Source organism: Carassius auratus, chromosome 24 (genome assembly GCF_003368295.1).
Source record: "Carassius auratus strain Wakin chromosome 24, ASM336829v1, whole genome shotgun sequence".
NCBI classification, from domain to species: domain Eukaryota; kingdom Metazoa; phylum Chordata; class Actinopteri; order Cypriniformes; family Cyprinidae; genus Carassius; species Carassius auratus.
Window position 1 is genome coordinate 16,999,014 of NC_039266.1, and position 14,191 is coordinate 17,013,204.

At 37.3% G+C, this 14,191-nt stretch overlaps 2 protein-coding genes across 2 annotated transcripts; one reads left to right on the plus strand and one right to left on the minus strand.

The window, feature by feature from the left end:
- The first annotated feature begins 6,811 nt into the window (after window positions 1-6,811).
- Window positions 6,812-12,184, plus strand: hgd (homogentisate 1,2-dioxygenase). Its single transcript, XM_026201323.1, has 13 exons — window positions 6,812-7,026; window positions 8,302-8,373; window positions 8,452-8,540; window positions 8,620-8,785; window positions 8,890-8,981; window positions 9,074-9,108; window positions 9,231-9,310; window positions 9,854-9,953; window positions 10,036-10,160; window positions 11,207-11,311; window positions 11,401-11,527; window positions 11,620-11,801; window positions 11,880-12,184. The coding sequence occupies exons 1-13, from the start codon at window positions 7,012-7,014 to the stop codon at window positions 12,021-12,023; spliced, it is 1,332 nt and encodes a 443-aa protein (XP_026057108.1). The 5' UTR covers window positions 6,812-7,011; the 3' UTR covers window positions 12,024-12,184.
- A 373-nt stretch (window positions 12,185-12,557) lies between these two features.
- On the minus strand, window positions 12,558-13,950 carry LOC113042451 (NADH dehydrogenase [ubiquinone] 1 beta subcomplex subunit 4-like). Its single transcript, XM_026201324.1, has 3 exons — window positions 13,714-13,950; window positions 13,138-13,278; window positions 12,558-13,038 (listed from the first exon to the last, which is right to left on the minus strand). Exons 1-3 carry the CDS (start codon window positions 13,945-13,947, stop codon window positions 12,976-12,978), a joined length of 438 nt encoding a protein of 145 aa, XP_026057109.1. The 5' UTR covers window positions 13,948-13,950; the 3' UTR covers window positions 12,558-12,975.
- Window positions 13,951-14,191: the final 241 nt, after the last annotated feature.

A 14,191-nucleotide genomic window follows, 5' to 3' on the forward strand; every position in this document is an offset into this window, starting at 1 on the left:
AATAAAAACAAAAGGACCCTAATTTTGTTCAACTGACTCGATAATTTGAATTTATTTAAAAAGAGGGAGAGAAGGAGGAAGAGGAAAGACAACTCAAACATTTTCACCAAAGATTATCCTGTCGTTGGAGACACAAGTAAATAGGATTACATTAGTTTTATTGCTTGCATGCCACATGATTGTTTATTGGTAGGGTTTCAGAAAGATTCTGAGTGATTACACTTTATTTTTTATATATTTTCATCTCTAAATACTTTCTGACGTCCATAAGGAATCAAGAGCCTGCTGACATTATTTGCATATCGTATTGTTTACAGATGCATGACTTGCATTGGCCATCCAAGTTCACAACCACATGCCCAGCTATCATTTAATGTTTGAGTTATTTAGCAAAATTATATTTTGAATTGTTTCTCAGAAGACATGAGGTTGGACACGACACGTTTGTGCTGATGAGTGAATAAATGAAATATTTTTTATTTCTGAATAACTTCTTTAAGTATTGGGCATTGCATTGTTCACATGGGCAAGTCAAAAGTGAATATAAGTAAATTAGGTGCCAAGAGGCATCATTGAGAAAAACCCACAACTGTATATAGCATCTTCACGAACTATATTTATTCGTGAAATGCTGAAGGGGACCTTAAATGGCGTCACGTGGGTACTATGACGTGTTAAACGGGAACATTGAATATTCTAAAAGCGATTCATGCAAACACCTTTATCATAATATTGTCTAATTTAGAATAAGTTAAATAATTAATATTACTGATGTAAACAGTCATTGTCTGTGACCATTGTCAAAAAACTTTAGTTTCACTTCAACCACACAGGTGCTTCCTATATCCTTAAGACCATAAAACAGAAACCTCATAAGTCATTGTTATGCAAATGAATACATTTTTAGCTTATTTTTGATATAGCCTAGTATCGAATAAGAATAGCGTGCACTTTCTCTTAAACTGAACTTTTGTTTCGAAAAACGGGAGATAGGAGAAGTAGCACGGGGGGAAACGCAAGGCGTCCAGATTTTTTAAAGTTGAACTTTGGAACGGCGAGACGCTGCAGCGCAACAAACACATACATAAATATATTATTTTATTTATTTATTTATTTATTTTTGGTCAAACACATCCGTTTACTGCGTGTTCACATTAAAATAATAATAACAATAATAATAATAAAAAAAAAAAAGTGAAAACGCTTTCAGTGTGAATGAACCCTTTATTCAGCGACTTTCAGGTGGGTATTTCGGAAGTGAATGACGTAAATATTAAAGACGTTCTAAATAAATGTTTTTATTATTTTTTTATCTGTAATAAAACTATCCTATAAAAAGACAGAAGGCCAACCGTGTTGTCTTTGCACTGTTGCTATGGTAACTTCCTCAAGCAAACGCTACTTTGTTCGCTGGCAGTAATTTCGCGCATTCTTGTAGCTAGTTTTTGTGGTAACTAAATGTCTTTTGGAACAGTGGTTTGAACATGCTACTTATGTTAAAACAATGCATAGCTTGCTTTCTGGTCTTATTTGTGTTTGTTACACCCGACCCCCATTATATCACACAGCAGTAGCCTAGAGATCATACAGCCGCGGCCGACCGGCCTCATTTGGGAGTTTTTCAAGTTTCTGTATTTTTTTTTTTTTTGCGCATCATTTCATATAAGTCTGAATGTAATTTTTTGTAGATTAGAGGGGACGAGAGGTCGCCTCTGCATTCTTATCGATTTGTGGATCGTGAAGCGTGGAATGGCTTCTTTAATAATGCATTTGGGTGAAAGGTCACAAATATGAGATGGAACAATTTTGCGTCTCCGATCTTATTATCGTTTAGGCATGAAGAAGTGTACAGGGGCTTCAGGACTTGGCATATATTTATTTTATGTCTTTATCTTTTTGCCTGTAAAGAGGGTTCATGCGTGCTGATGATCTAAAGAGGTGCTCTTGCCCTTTATTGATTGCTTCTTGGAAAGAATATGAATGTCTAAATTCAAGAATGACAATCCTTTATTAAGTTAATCAAAGTAATACATGCAAATTATTCTTCTTCTCCCATGAGCTTATCAAAACCTCTCCCCTTGAGTTTGAAGAAGTCCATTTATTCAGTTAGCGTCAATAACGCGCGCAAATATCGCCATGCAAATGAAAGTTGATTAGAGTAAATTAGGGACTTAGCTGCTATCTGACCTTGTCTGAGTTTTATGTAAATTTTGTAAAAACGACACAAGGAAATAAATGACATTTAGACGTTCGTATAAAAGAAGTAGTCTAATCAAGAGGTTTTCAATGGCAGGAAAATAATCTGTGTAGCCTATTTCGCTGAGCTTTATCGAGACCTGGAGAGCATCACAGAAGGAGGTCATGTATTATGGAATAATATTTTACCATCTTCTTAAGCATTGGAGGTTATGGGTAAATGATGAGACGCTATTTTATAGCTTTTTTATGTTTTTTTTTTTTAAAAGTATAGCTTGAAGTATATATGTATATGTTATAAGTATGATGTTGTTAAAAAAAAAAGTAAAATGTCTCATGAAAGGTAGACATTCTTTATAAAGGAAATGTTGGCAGATGTAGTAATTTGAAGTAGATTTATTATTTATTTAGATATGTAATTTAGTTTTTAAATATTGATATTTGAAACCTTTCGTCTTCCAGATAAGTGCTGAAATATGCAAGAAGCCCCTTTGTTTTTTGTTCCAAAGCCTCCTGATTGCTTTTATTTTTTTAATAAAAAATACCTTATTAAAATTCATGAACATAAATTCCGAAATTCATAAGCTAATGTAAACAATTTAATGTAAAAGGCCTAGCTATATTTTTTTAATCATATCTTTGATTTTTGTTAGGAGAAAATATGAAGTTGTGTAGCCTACACTATTGTGTTCAAAGAATAAAGAAGGGTTGTAATTAAGGAAGATTAAAAATACGTTTTGTGCTGTACTGTGACATTTTTAGGGTCATTCAATTAAATTTATTTGTATAGGGGAGAGAGACCAATTAAACTATTTTGATAAATGGCCAGTGACCATTCCTAAATGTGTTATATTGGTTTTACTGACATCTAGTGGAGCTGTAAGGCATCAGAAGAAAACTGCAAATGAAATACAAATTGGCGTTGAACTGTGGGTCAAAACTTAGCTCAAAATTTGCTTTCCTATATGTATGACTAATTCAGCGAGGCCCAGGAGATGTTGATAAAGCACTAAACATGATGTCTTGGGGTATTGTTAATGAGGTCTGTGGATACTTATAGGGGATAAATCCCCAGCAGTTCATCAGAGACTTCATCTCAAATGAAATTAGCTTCCTGCGTGGTGCTGAGATGGCTTCTCTGGAGTTCAGCTGCGATGGTAATGGTTGCTGTGACAGCTCTTCTCGGGCTCAGTCCAGCTCCGTCCCTGTCTCTGCCTCCACACGAGGCCAGTTATTCTATTCCCCTCTTTCTTTTTCTCCTTCAGGACTCTAGCTCCCATAGTTATGTTTGTTTTGCTTCCCCGTTGCTGGCAGATTGGAAGTGGTCAGGGGTGGCTGACAGTGATAAAAGGGGATATTATTCTTTGTTTGTGTGTGTGTGAAAAGGGCAAAAAATGTATGTGAATGTATCAGAGGGCATCATTAGTAGAAGTTGACTGCTCTCCAAGGCCTCCAGACCAATTTAGTGGGAGAGACAAAACCGTTTTGATCCCGGGTTGCTGGTCTGAACTGCACAATGGGAAGCCGAGTGAAGCCATGCAATCTATATTGGATTTCTTACTTCTCCATTTCTTGGTGCTTGGAGTCCCTGTGGTTAGGAAGTAGTAACAGTAAATTCGGTCTGTCCCTCAGGGTCATGGTGGTCTTACCCTTTTTCAACAGCAGGAATTTAACGGTCAAAAATCTAGAGTAGATACTCAAGGGTCATTCAATATTTTGTCTGTCATTCTCTTCTCAATTCTTGAGTTTTGAATGAGTTTGATGGAACATACAGGTATCACTCTTAAAAATAAAGGTTCCAAGAGGGCTTTGAAGGCATTTTTGATTCCATAATGAACATTTAACATCCATATAACACATCTGAATACAGTGGAAGAAGGTTCTTCAGACTATTAAAATGATCTTCACATGAAAAACGAAAGGATCTTTGGGGAACCGAAATGGTTATTCTGTGGCATCGCTGTGAAACCCATAGAGATATGGGTAGATGGCCTATTAGCTGCTGTTTCTATGGGCCGCTATGCATAGACCATTCCAAGATGGCTGACCTGTCAGCACCGTGCCATTTTTGGTTCCCCAAAGATCCTTTCAGTGAACCGGTCTTTAAAGAACCTTTTTTTTTCTGTGAAGAACACATTAATCTGAAGAACATTTTTTGCTCAATGTGACAGTTTTATAGAAGTTAAGAGGATCTTCATGAAAACATCAATGCGAAGATTGTGGCTGGTGTTGTTCAGTATCAGCAATTGAGAACCAATCAGATATTACCTGCTGTTCTTTGATATTAGTCCTTAAGCTATCTCGCCAAATCTCAACCATTTTAGCCTGCCGGTGTGATGTTATTTCAGTTACTTCATGCACTAGTATTGGTCAAGAAGAGCACAGTTTTTGTACATGTTCTTGTGCACATTCAAACAAAAACACACACACAGATGCATTTCCGCATAATTCCATAAATGCATTTCCAGAGCAACCAGCAGCAACAACTGCCAATGAGATTTTCAACACAAGTAATTATGTTTTCGCATGTTTCCCCCTCCTTCCTAAAAAAAATCCTCATAACTAAGCGATTCAAAAGCAATTTTCTCTGTGGGAAGAGAATGTAATTTGCTATTCAATGACATTCTGATATGTAAAAAACCAGAAGCCGGTGGTAAAAGGTATCTGTAAAGTCTGTGTACAGTGCATTAATGGGCATAACCAGGGGAGGAGGGGAGAGATGTCAGGAAGGGCACCATTTAATGACTCCAGAATAATCCCTCTCTCATTAGTGAAGGCTCTGAGGATCCACCGGGGCTTGAACTGGTAGAGCGTGGCATGCCGCTACAGTCTTTATCTTCATATTAAACCATTTGCATAACATTACAGCCGCTGGAGAGACTCCCTTAACAAGGCCAGTTGCTCTTCATTTTAAAAAGGGGACAGTGGGTGTCTCAGCAAATCTATTCAGCGGTAAGTGGAACTACTGCTGGTGCAAATGCAGCATGAGGTGAGAGGGATCAGGACGCAGCATTTGGAAGCACATTTATCATACACTTGCTTATGCATCAGGCTGGGTTTGGGGTGCCTCCAAAAATCCATACACAGTAGCTCTACCATCTATCCTAAATTTCCGGGGTTTACGGACTGCCTTGCATCCTGTGATTGTGAATTGCACTGAACGGAATGCATGGGGGTCTGATTTCAAGTCCATCAACTTGTAGTTTATCCAAGGGGGGAGAACATCAAGGCTATATTGTAGAAAATACTTTTGCTCATCTGTGCACCTATCATGAGCCATTTTTGTCACTCTATTGCCTGTGGATGAACACAGCTTACTTTAAGAAAGGCGAGAAAGCAAGCGAGAGAGAGGCGTGACAAAATTAAAATCAGTCATTTTTTTTCCCCTGAGGAGCAGATCAATTTCCGCAGACTGGCTCGAGATATTTTCCGGCATTAGTCTTTCTCGACTTGAGCACAGCACCTAAACGGCCTGCCAGCGGGAGTCTCGGCACAGCTGCACGCTTCAGTAGAGAACAGTTACTTCTGCCGCTCTGAGTTTATTTGCGCCTCACCATGAGAATTGCCATAATTTACCCCACCAACACATCACCTCCCCAAAAGATGAGAGAAAGGGAATAGTGTGTGGAATGAAAGAGGCAAATTGATTCGACGTGATATTGTTTTCTGTTTTTTATTACGCCTATTCATTTTCTCAGAAAGAAATGCACAATTGGACCGGTGCCCGAGTTCAGTGTCATACTGTGGAACCTTAGACACAAACCTACATAATGGCCCGGCCTGTTGCCTATGTTTAAATTATGGAAACAACTACAGCATTTGATCAGCTCTGGCCTTCTCTACATGCTTCATCCTGTTCTGCACTTACATGTTACAGATTTCCTTTAAGACTTGTAACATCATTTCATGTTATTTGGTCACTTGAATTCTGATTTATGATCATCTTTAATTGATGTTAAAGGCCAGAACTGGAATCATGAATCAGCAGGTTTTCTTATTAAGTCTGATAGATTACATCCACACAACACCAGAAGTTACATTTTGATGGTCAATTGTTTTAATGCAACTGTGAAAAAACTGTAGCAAATTAAATACAGAAAAACAAGAGCAATCCCTTACCTGACTTTTTTCAAGGTAAAATTAAATAACTGTACTTACTTAGTAATGCATTAAATTTAACAATGGCAGTGACACTACTTTATAATGTAGGCTACTTAAAAAATTAAAAAAGACAGTGTAAATTCAATTAACATAGCCTTTGTATTCATGTTTGCTTGTGATTTTAAAAGTTTTTTTTTTAATGCATTACATTTAAATACATTCGAACTTTTGTGATCAATTTCTACAAATATGGTAACAATATAATACATTTCAGATTTGATTGCAAAACTTGGGGTTTAAAAACCCAAACAGATGTAGCTACAGGCTACTAATAAAAAGCTTGAACATTCCTTGGTTTCCTCTATATTGAACAAGAAATAGGCCTTACGTGCATTTGTTAAAGGACTGAGAACTGGACTTTACGATCTTGCCCTGACTGACATGTGCTGTACCTGTGCCAGGGGTCATTCTTCGCACTGTCTTTGAACATCAAACCTCTCCTCCCCTCCTAAACGTTGCCCAAATCTCTGGTTGCGTCACGAGCCGTGTCTGAGTCTAATTAAAACCATATTGAGAAAAAAGTAAATAAGACCCAAGTTCCTCCCTCGGTCTTCTTCTGCTGCAAGAGAGCGAGGACTCGGTACGAGCGGTTCAAGGGACCAGAGCTGAGCGAAGTTGATATATAACTAGACTGCATTAGAAAATAACGCAACAATGGCTGGTTTGAAGGTAAGTGCACTTGACTGCATTGACGAATGCGTATCTAAAATAAATCATTACTTATTTAAGTTAAGTACGATAGGCTGTAAGTTAGTTCAAACTTACAGCTTATCGTAATTATATCATCATAAAGTTTTATTCACAGGTTATAGCCTATCTTTTTTCATTGAATACTGTTTGCTTCGTTTTTATTTAGACATAAACAAACTGCAAAAAACTATGCTTGTCTATTGTGTTTGGAACAGCGCTGTAAACTCACTGTTACATCCAATGAGCATAGTGAGGTCCGAGTCTCCCTTTTGAGTCGGATCTTTTTATTGAATACGATTAGATAGAGTCGAGTCACCAAACCGGTTTGGACTAAGTTTCCAAATACCATCTTCAGCCTAAAAACCTAAACAAACGTCTGAAGATGCTTTTGGGAAAAGCAGCCCTGAAAGATTTATTCATGACTCACGAGATTATCTATCTTTGAGAGCAGTTCTTAATGTAAAAAGAGACTTTATATAGTTTTATAAGCTGAAATGTAGAACTGAACAACAAACTTAACTGGGACACATGCCATTGCAGCGAACATCGAAATAAATAAAACCTAAACAATATGTATTTATTTGGAATGTTTCAGAACATGTACAGGGACATCGATCAATTGATTGTCTGAATCGATTCTTACTAGCGAACTGTTTGAAAGATCCGATTCCTGAAAATTAGTTTTTCATGTCACCATTACATTAGGGGGGCGTTCCAACTTGGCCAATCAGATCACTGGAATCTGCAGCTGCCCAGATGAGGTTAATATCGGCTCTAGGCTACATAAACTTTAAATTCATGGAAGGTTAATTTTTTTTTTTTTTCAGAAGAATGCTCTCGTTTTATAAATCGAAATTCAAAGGAAATCTGACAGTCTGCTAAAGTAGACTCTTGCTGTTCTCAACTGTCTGCCTGTAGAGAAGTAGAATTTAAACAACTGGCATCAACTATATATTTTGTCAGATGTTTTTAGATTACATTTGAAATCTTAATTCCTATGAGTTTATTGCCATATTTAACTTATGTTTTCAGTTATTATTTGAGATGTTTAAGAGCTGCTCTATATGCCTCTGCAGATGCACGATGACTAAGCACATTTTTTTGTCTCTCAGTCATAGGAAGGGGGAGATACTCAGATGGCCCTACACAGTTTCTTTGTGTTCTTCTATTCTCTATCATATTTTGCCATTTAGTTTGTTCTTAAAAAATGTAATTAACTCATACTTAATCAATACTTTTCAAATAACTCTGTAGTACATGAGCGGTTTTGGAAATGAGTTTGCCTCTGAGGACCCTCGCTGTCCAGGATCTCTACCTGAGGGACAGGTATTACCACAACTTTTATCACCTACCTGGCCTGACCAATTAACTTTACACATCAACTCAGTTTAGTTTGTTTTCTAGAACAATCCACAAGTGTGTCCATATGGCCTATATGCTGAGCAACTCTCTGGTTCTGCCTTCACTTGCCCACGGTCGACCAATAAGAGAAGGTATATATAGATTTGCAAAAAACAAGGCAAAACAAACAACAGTATGTAACAAGTCAAACCAAAATTGTTATGTTTATAGCTGGCTGTACCGCATTTTACCCTCGGTACGCCACAAGCCTTTCACTCCGATGAGCGGTGGAGATCTAACAGAGAACTGGAATGAAGTGGAGCCTGACCCCAACCAGCTACGATGGAAGCCGTTTAACATCCCCAAGTCTTCTGAGAAAAAAGTGGATTTCATATTGGTAAAAGATTTCATCCTTGTCCACACTGCTCATATGGCCTTCATATTTAAATAATTCTCAGTGACGCCATCGGTGATGCTGATTCATCGGTTTGATATTTTCAGGGTCTACACACAGTCTGTGGAGCTGGAGATTCAAAATCTCGGAATGGAATCGCCATCCACATGTACACCTGCAACACTTCAATGATTGACAAGTCAGTCTGAATTGCATTCAACTCACCAATGATTTTATTTCCCTTCTCTGTAAAGTGCTTTTTTTTTAAGATGGTACTTTTTTGTTTCATAGATGTTTCCAAAATGCAGATGGTGATTTCCTTATTGGTAAGCTTTTGGTCTCATTATTCATGCCATATTTTCAAGTTTTTTATTTTTCAGGATTATTATGTGATTTGGATATTTGCAGTAGTAGTTTCTTTTGATTAGGACTGCAATTTGTGTTCTAGTGCCCCAGCAAGGTGAAATCCTGATTACTACAGAATTTGGGAAGATGATGGTGGAGCCCAATGAAATTTGTGTCATTCAGGTTTTTTTTTTTTTTTTTTTTGAAGAAGAAGTTGTTGTTTCCTGTGCTCACCAAGGCTGCATTTATTTGATCAAAAACAGTAAAACGGTAATATTGTGAAATATTATTACAATAAATAATAAAATAACTCCTATTTATTTTATGTCATTTATAAATGTGATGGCAAAGCTGAATTTTCAGCAGCAAATACTTGATTTTTCAGTGTCACATAATCCTATTAAATTATCTTCAATGTTGACAACAGCTGTGCTGCTTAATAGTTTTTGTGGAAACTTTATACCTTTCCCCAAGAATTCTCTGATGAATAGAAAGCTCAAAATAACAGCATTTATTTGAAACAGAAATCTCTATCAGTGATACACTATCAGTGGCTTTATTGTCACTTTTGATCAATTTAATGCATCCTTGCTGAATAAAAGTATTAATTTACTTCAGAAAAAAATATAACTTACTGACTCAAATCTTTTAATGGTATTTTATATTCAAGTTTGCATTCAATATTCCAACAAAAAATATTTTTATGCACTTTTCTATGTTTCCCAGCAAGGAATGCGTTTTAGTGTTGATGTGTTTGGAGAAACCAGGGGGTACATTCTAGAGGTTTTTGGGGCCCACTTTGAGCTGCCTGACCTGGGTCCTATAGGTATATACAACATCATTTCTTTTTTAATGCCTTTGAATAACTAAAGCTTTCATAAGTCTATTAATTTGGTTGTACATTGCAGGGGCTAATGGACTGGCTAACCCTAGGGACTTCCAAACACCTGTGGCTTGGTACGAAGACCGTACTGTATCCACAGGTTACACCGTTGTCAACAAGTACCAAGGAAAGCTCTTCTCAAGTCAACAGGTGCCGTGAAATGATTGCATCATTAGTAATTCCCATTGCCGACATCAATGAGGCACTGAATGTTAGATTACACACAAAATGTTCAATTTCTCTAGATTTCAAGCATCTTCATGGACTGAATTTATTTCCCCGTCTTGACAAACAAATAATTGACTTGTTACGGCTGTCAGGAGCAAATTAGAGTCAGCAAAAGTAGCACCACAAGGCAGTATCACTCATTGTAACAGAAAAAAAAATAATGCAGAGAGGGCAGGCATCTATATTTGAGCACACAGGTCTCGCCGTCTGTACTCTCTTAAACGGTTTATACTCTGTCTTGAAGGAGAAGGTACAGCCTTATCCTGTTGTTTTGTCCTCCAACTGAGTGCTGAAATTGCTTAAATTAGCTTATTATTTGCTTGACTGGGAAAATATGTTTGTGTTTTGTGTGTATGAGGTTTTTTTTCTTCTTCTTCATTTTAATAGAGTCTGGTAGAGTTATCTTGAGAACTGTTATGCTTGTGAGATTACAAACCTCGGGGTCCCAGAAACCCCAGGGTGCACGGAGAGCGTCTTTGTGTGACTGAATGTAACTGTAAAAACAGTCATGTTCTTGTTTGAGTTGCTGGATTTGTGTTTGTGTGTACAGTTGTGACTGGTGTGTGTGTGTGTGTGTGTGGTGTGTGTTGTACATATGGGTGGGTTGAAACAACAGGAGGGCGCATGGGGGTCAGGACAGCAGGCAGTCTCTGCTGTAATGAATTATATTGATTTTTCCGGCAGCATTCAAAATCTGTCTGCTGCAACATTATCAAGGTGTATAAAATTGCGGTTTTTAACGAAGACTTTTCTGCGCCTCGTAACCTACTATTTCAAGTGAAGGAGTAGAGCGTCAAAACAAGACGATGGCGTTTAAACGCTTTCTTGAGGGGCGGGCATTGATCGGACGTCTTAGTGTTTCGCGTTTGACATTACTATTGATTATTTACTCAAAGCCTACAGAAATTCATTACGTGGTGTATTTTTACAGTACCCATGTTTTTGTCTTTTTAAATGTGTTCAAATAGGACTTTTCGCCGTTCAATGTGGTGGCATGGCACGGAAACTACACACCGTACAAATATAACCTGGAAAAATTCATGGTCATCAACTGTGTGGCGTTTGATCACGCAGTGAGTGTTGTTTCTTTTGACCTCTTAAAATCACTACATTTGAACTGTCAATCAAATTAGGCTACCTGATTTTTTTTATTTATTTCCAGGATCCATCGATTTTCACCGTTTTAACAGCGAAATCCACTCGTCCAGGTGTGGCCATTGCAGATTTTGTCATCTTTCCTCCTCGTTGGGGTGTAGCTGATCATACCTTTCGGCCTCCTTACTACCACAGTAAGTCAGAGTTGTTGGCTACACAGCCTACTTGTATTAAAACCAATTGAAATTTCATGCGGTTAAAGAGCGCCCTCTGTCTCTGCTAACAGGGAACTGCATGAGCGAGTTTATGGGGTTAATCAAAGGCCATTATGAAGCAAAGGAAGAAGGATTCCAGCCTGGAGGAGCCAGTCTCCACAGCATCATGACTCCACACGGCCCTGATGTTGACTGTTTTGAGAAGAACAGCACAGCTGTCCTCAAACCAGAGAGAGTTGCTGAAGGCACTATGGTAATGTACAAATGGTTAATTGTGAAATGCATCATGTAAAATGCTAGATGACGTTCTAAATAATGCTGTATTAAACAGGCATTCATGTTTGAGTCATCCTTCAGCATGGCTGTGACCAAGTGGGGATTGGAAACCTGCCACCGTCTCGATAAGAACTACTATAAATGCTGGGAGGCTTTAAAAACTCACTTCAATCCAAACTGGAAACCCAGCAGCAAGTAGAACATGGTTACACCTCAACAGTCATCATAATTTTTGCTTAACAGTGGATCAGTGATTCAGAATGGTTTTATCGATAGAATTGAGAGTGAACCAGAGATGTTCTGTGATTATCAAAATAAAACATGCTTTTGGAATATAACCAATAAAACTAAACTGAGTGTTTCTGCAGGTTTTATTAAAAATACATTTAACACAAAGTAAAGAATATATAAGGAACACAGTACATCAATAGGTAAATGTCTAGGGAGAACACAATGAGTTGTATGAGCAACACTTTAAAGTTTCAAAATACAACATCCAATAGGTCTCCATTACTCTTTAATTCACAAAAAAAGCAAACCTACTAGCTCTGCACCCAACCATTAATACATGGAAATAACTTCGACTGTACATGTGTTCTTAGTATGTTTGTGTCTTGTTTTTCGGATGCAAATGTCTAAAGATTCTTAAAAATGACAAGATAAGTCTTGTATTCTGTAACTGATCAAAATGTTAATGATTAAAACAAGAATAAAATAATCTTGCCAATGGTTAAGAAAATTTTATGGTTTATATACCACACAAGATCACATAATTTTAATAATTATTTCAGAAAACAAGACTTCTTATATACATTTTGCATCTTAAGTTGTATCTCATGGATCTGGATTTAAGGATGTCAGATATTATATACATCTAGACAATACTGAGAAATATATTCAATTTGTAGCAATGCAGGCAACATTTAATATCTTGATTTATACATCATGGCACATTTATCCATAACACTGCTCTGACCTTTTTAAATCCTTAATTTTCGACCTGCAGAAACCCGGTTATGAAATTACCAAAGTACTCTGAGACTTATTTTTCTTCAATAACCGTGATGAAGGAAGTTTCAACAATAAAGTATTTTATTTAGAATATAATTACAAGTACTCGGTGTTGTCATAAAACAGTGGAATCAAAAATTTTATGTTGACAGTTTATAGGGGCGCTCATAGGTCCCTGCCTTAATCTTGGCCTCCCTTTTGTCCTGGAAAAATGGGGAAAACAAGGTTAAAATTATATAACCACTGCAACATTGACATCATAAATACTGAAGAAGAAGTGAATTCATACATCTTCAACTCACCCGGTCTGATTTAAACACCACATACAAGACGAAAAGAGGAAGAACTCCAAACAAGCCACCAATTAATGAAGTTTTAGCAGTCGGCCTGAAGTAGTTGTTATTGGTGCGTGCATATGTCCAGCGTGTAAGAGCAGGATCCTCCTACGAATAAAAACACATGGAGCTTGAGGATTACATCAAACTGTTTAAATGTGTTCGGTTACCTTCAGGAAGTTTCAATAATGCATTTGTCAGGACAGTGAACAATAATGTGGCAAACAACACACCCAGGCTGCATTCTGAATAAGAGTATAGAGTGTTATTACATCTTTTCACATAAAGATTATAGAGACATAATCAAAACAAAGCTGACAGGCAGTCAGTGCTAGCCAGCGATCAGTGAAGGTCACTCACTGCGGATTCGATATTAAACAAACAACCTAGGTTTCTGAAACATGAATGTAGACTTAATAATTCATTATTAAAACATCATAAAATAATAAACTAGTACTATATGTATATAACTATCTATAGCTTCATTGTAACTGTTTTACCCCAAGGTAATGTTTGCAGAATGTGTTATTTGGCTCGTCTTACAATCAGCTCTTTCCGATGAGGATTGTTCAGCTGCTGCAGATACTGCCGCTTCAGTTGAGCCCGCAGAGCCGCTCTTTTCTCCTCAGCCCGCCGGTATTCAGGGGAAAGATTGAAATACTCTGCTGGATCTAATGTTTTTGGCCGAGTGGCCAAAGAAGCCTCTTTGTAGGTCGCCATGACAGAACAGCAAAAAAAAAAAAAAAAACACGCGTCGACAAAAAATAGAAATCTCATTGGCTGCGTGCGATCTCGTCACATTCGCAAGTCTCGCGGTAATTCAGAATGTCTCGCCAAAGAGGTTTACGACTGGTTTATTTAATTATTTTACTGTCTATGGGTTTATCCGATTTCTATGAAAGTAAATCGTTGTTTTAGTTTAGTCATTAATATACCATTATATACATATATAATATTGTAATGGTATTGTGTATTTTTTATAGGCCTACGTGTGTGTGTGTGTGTGAGTGTGTGTGTGTGT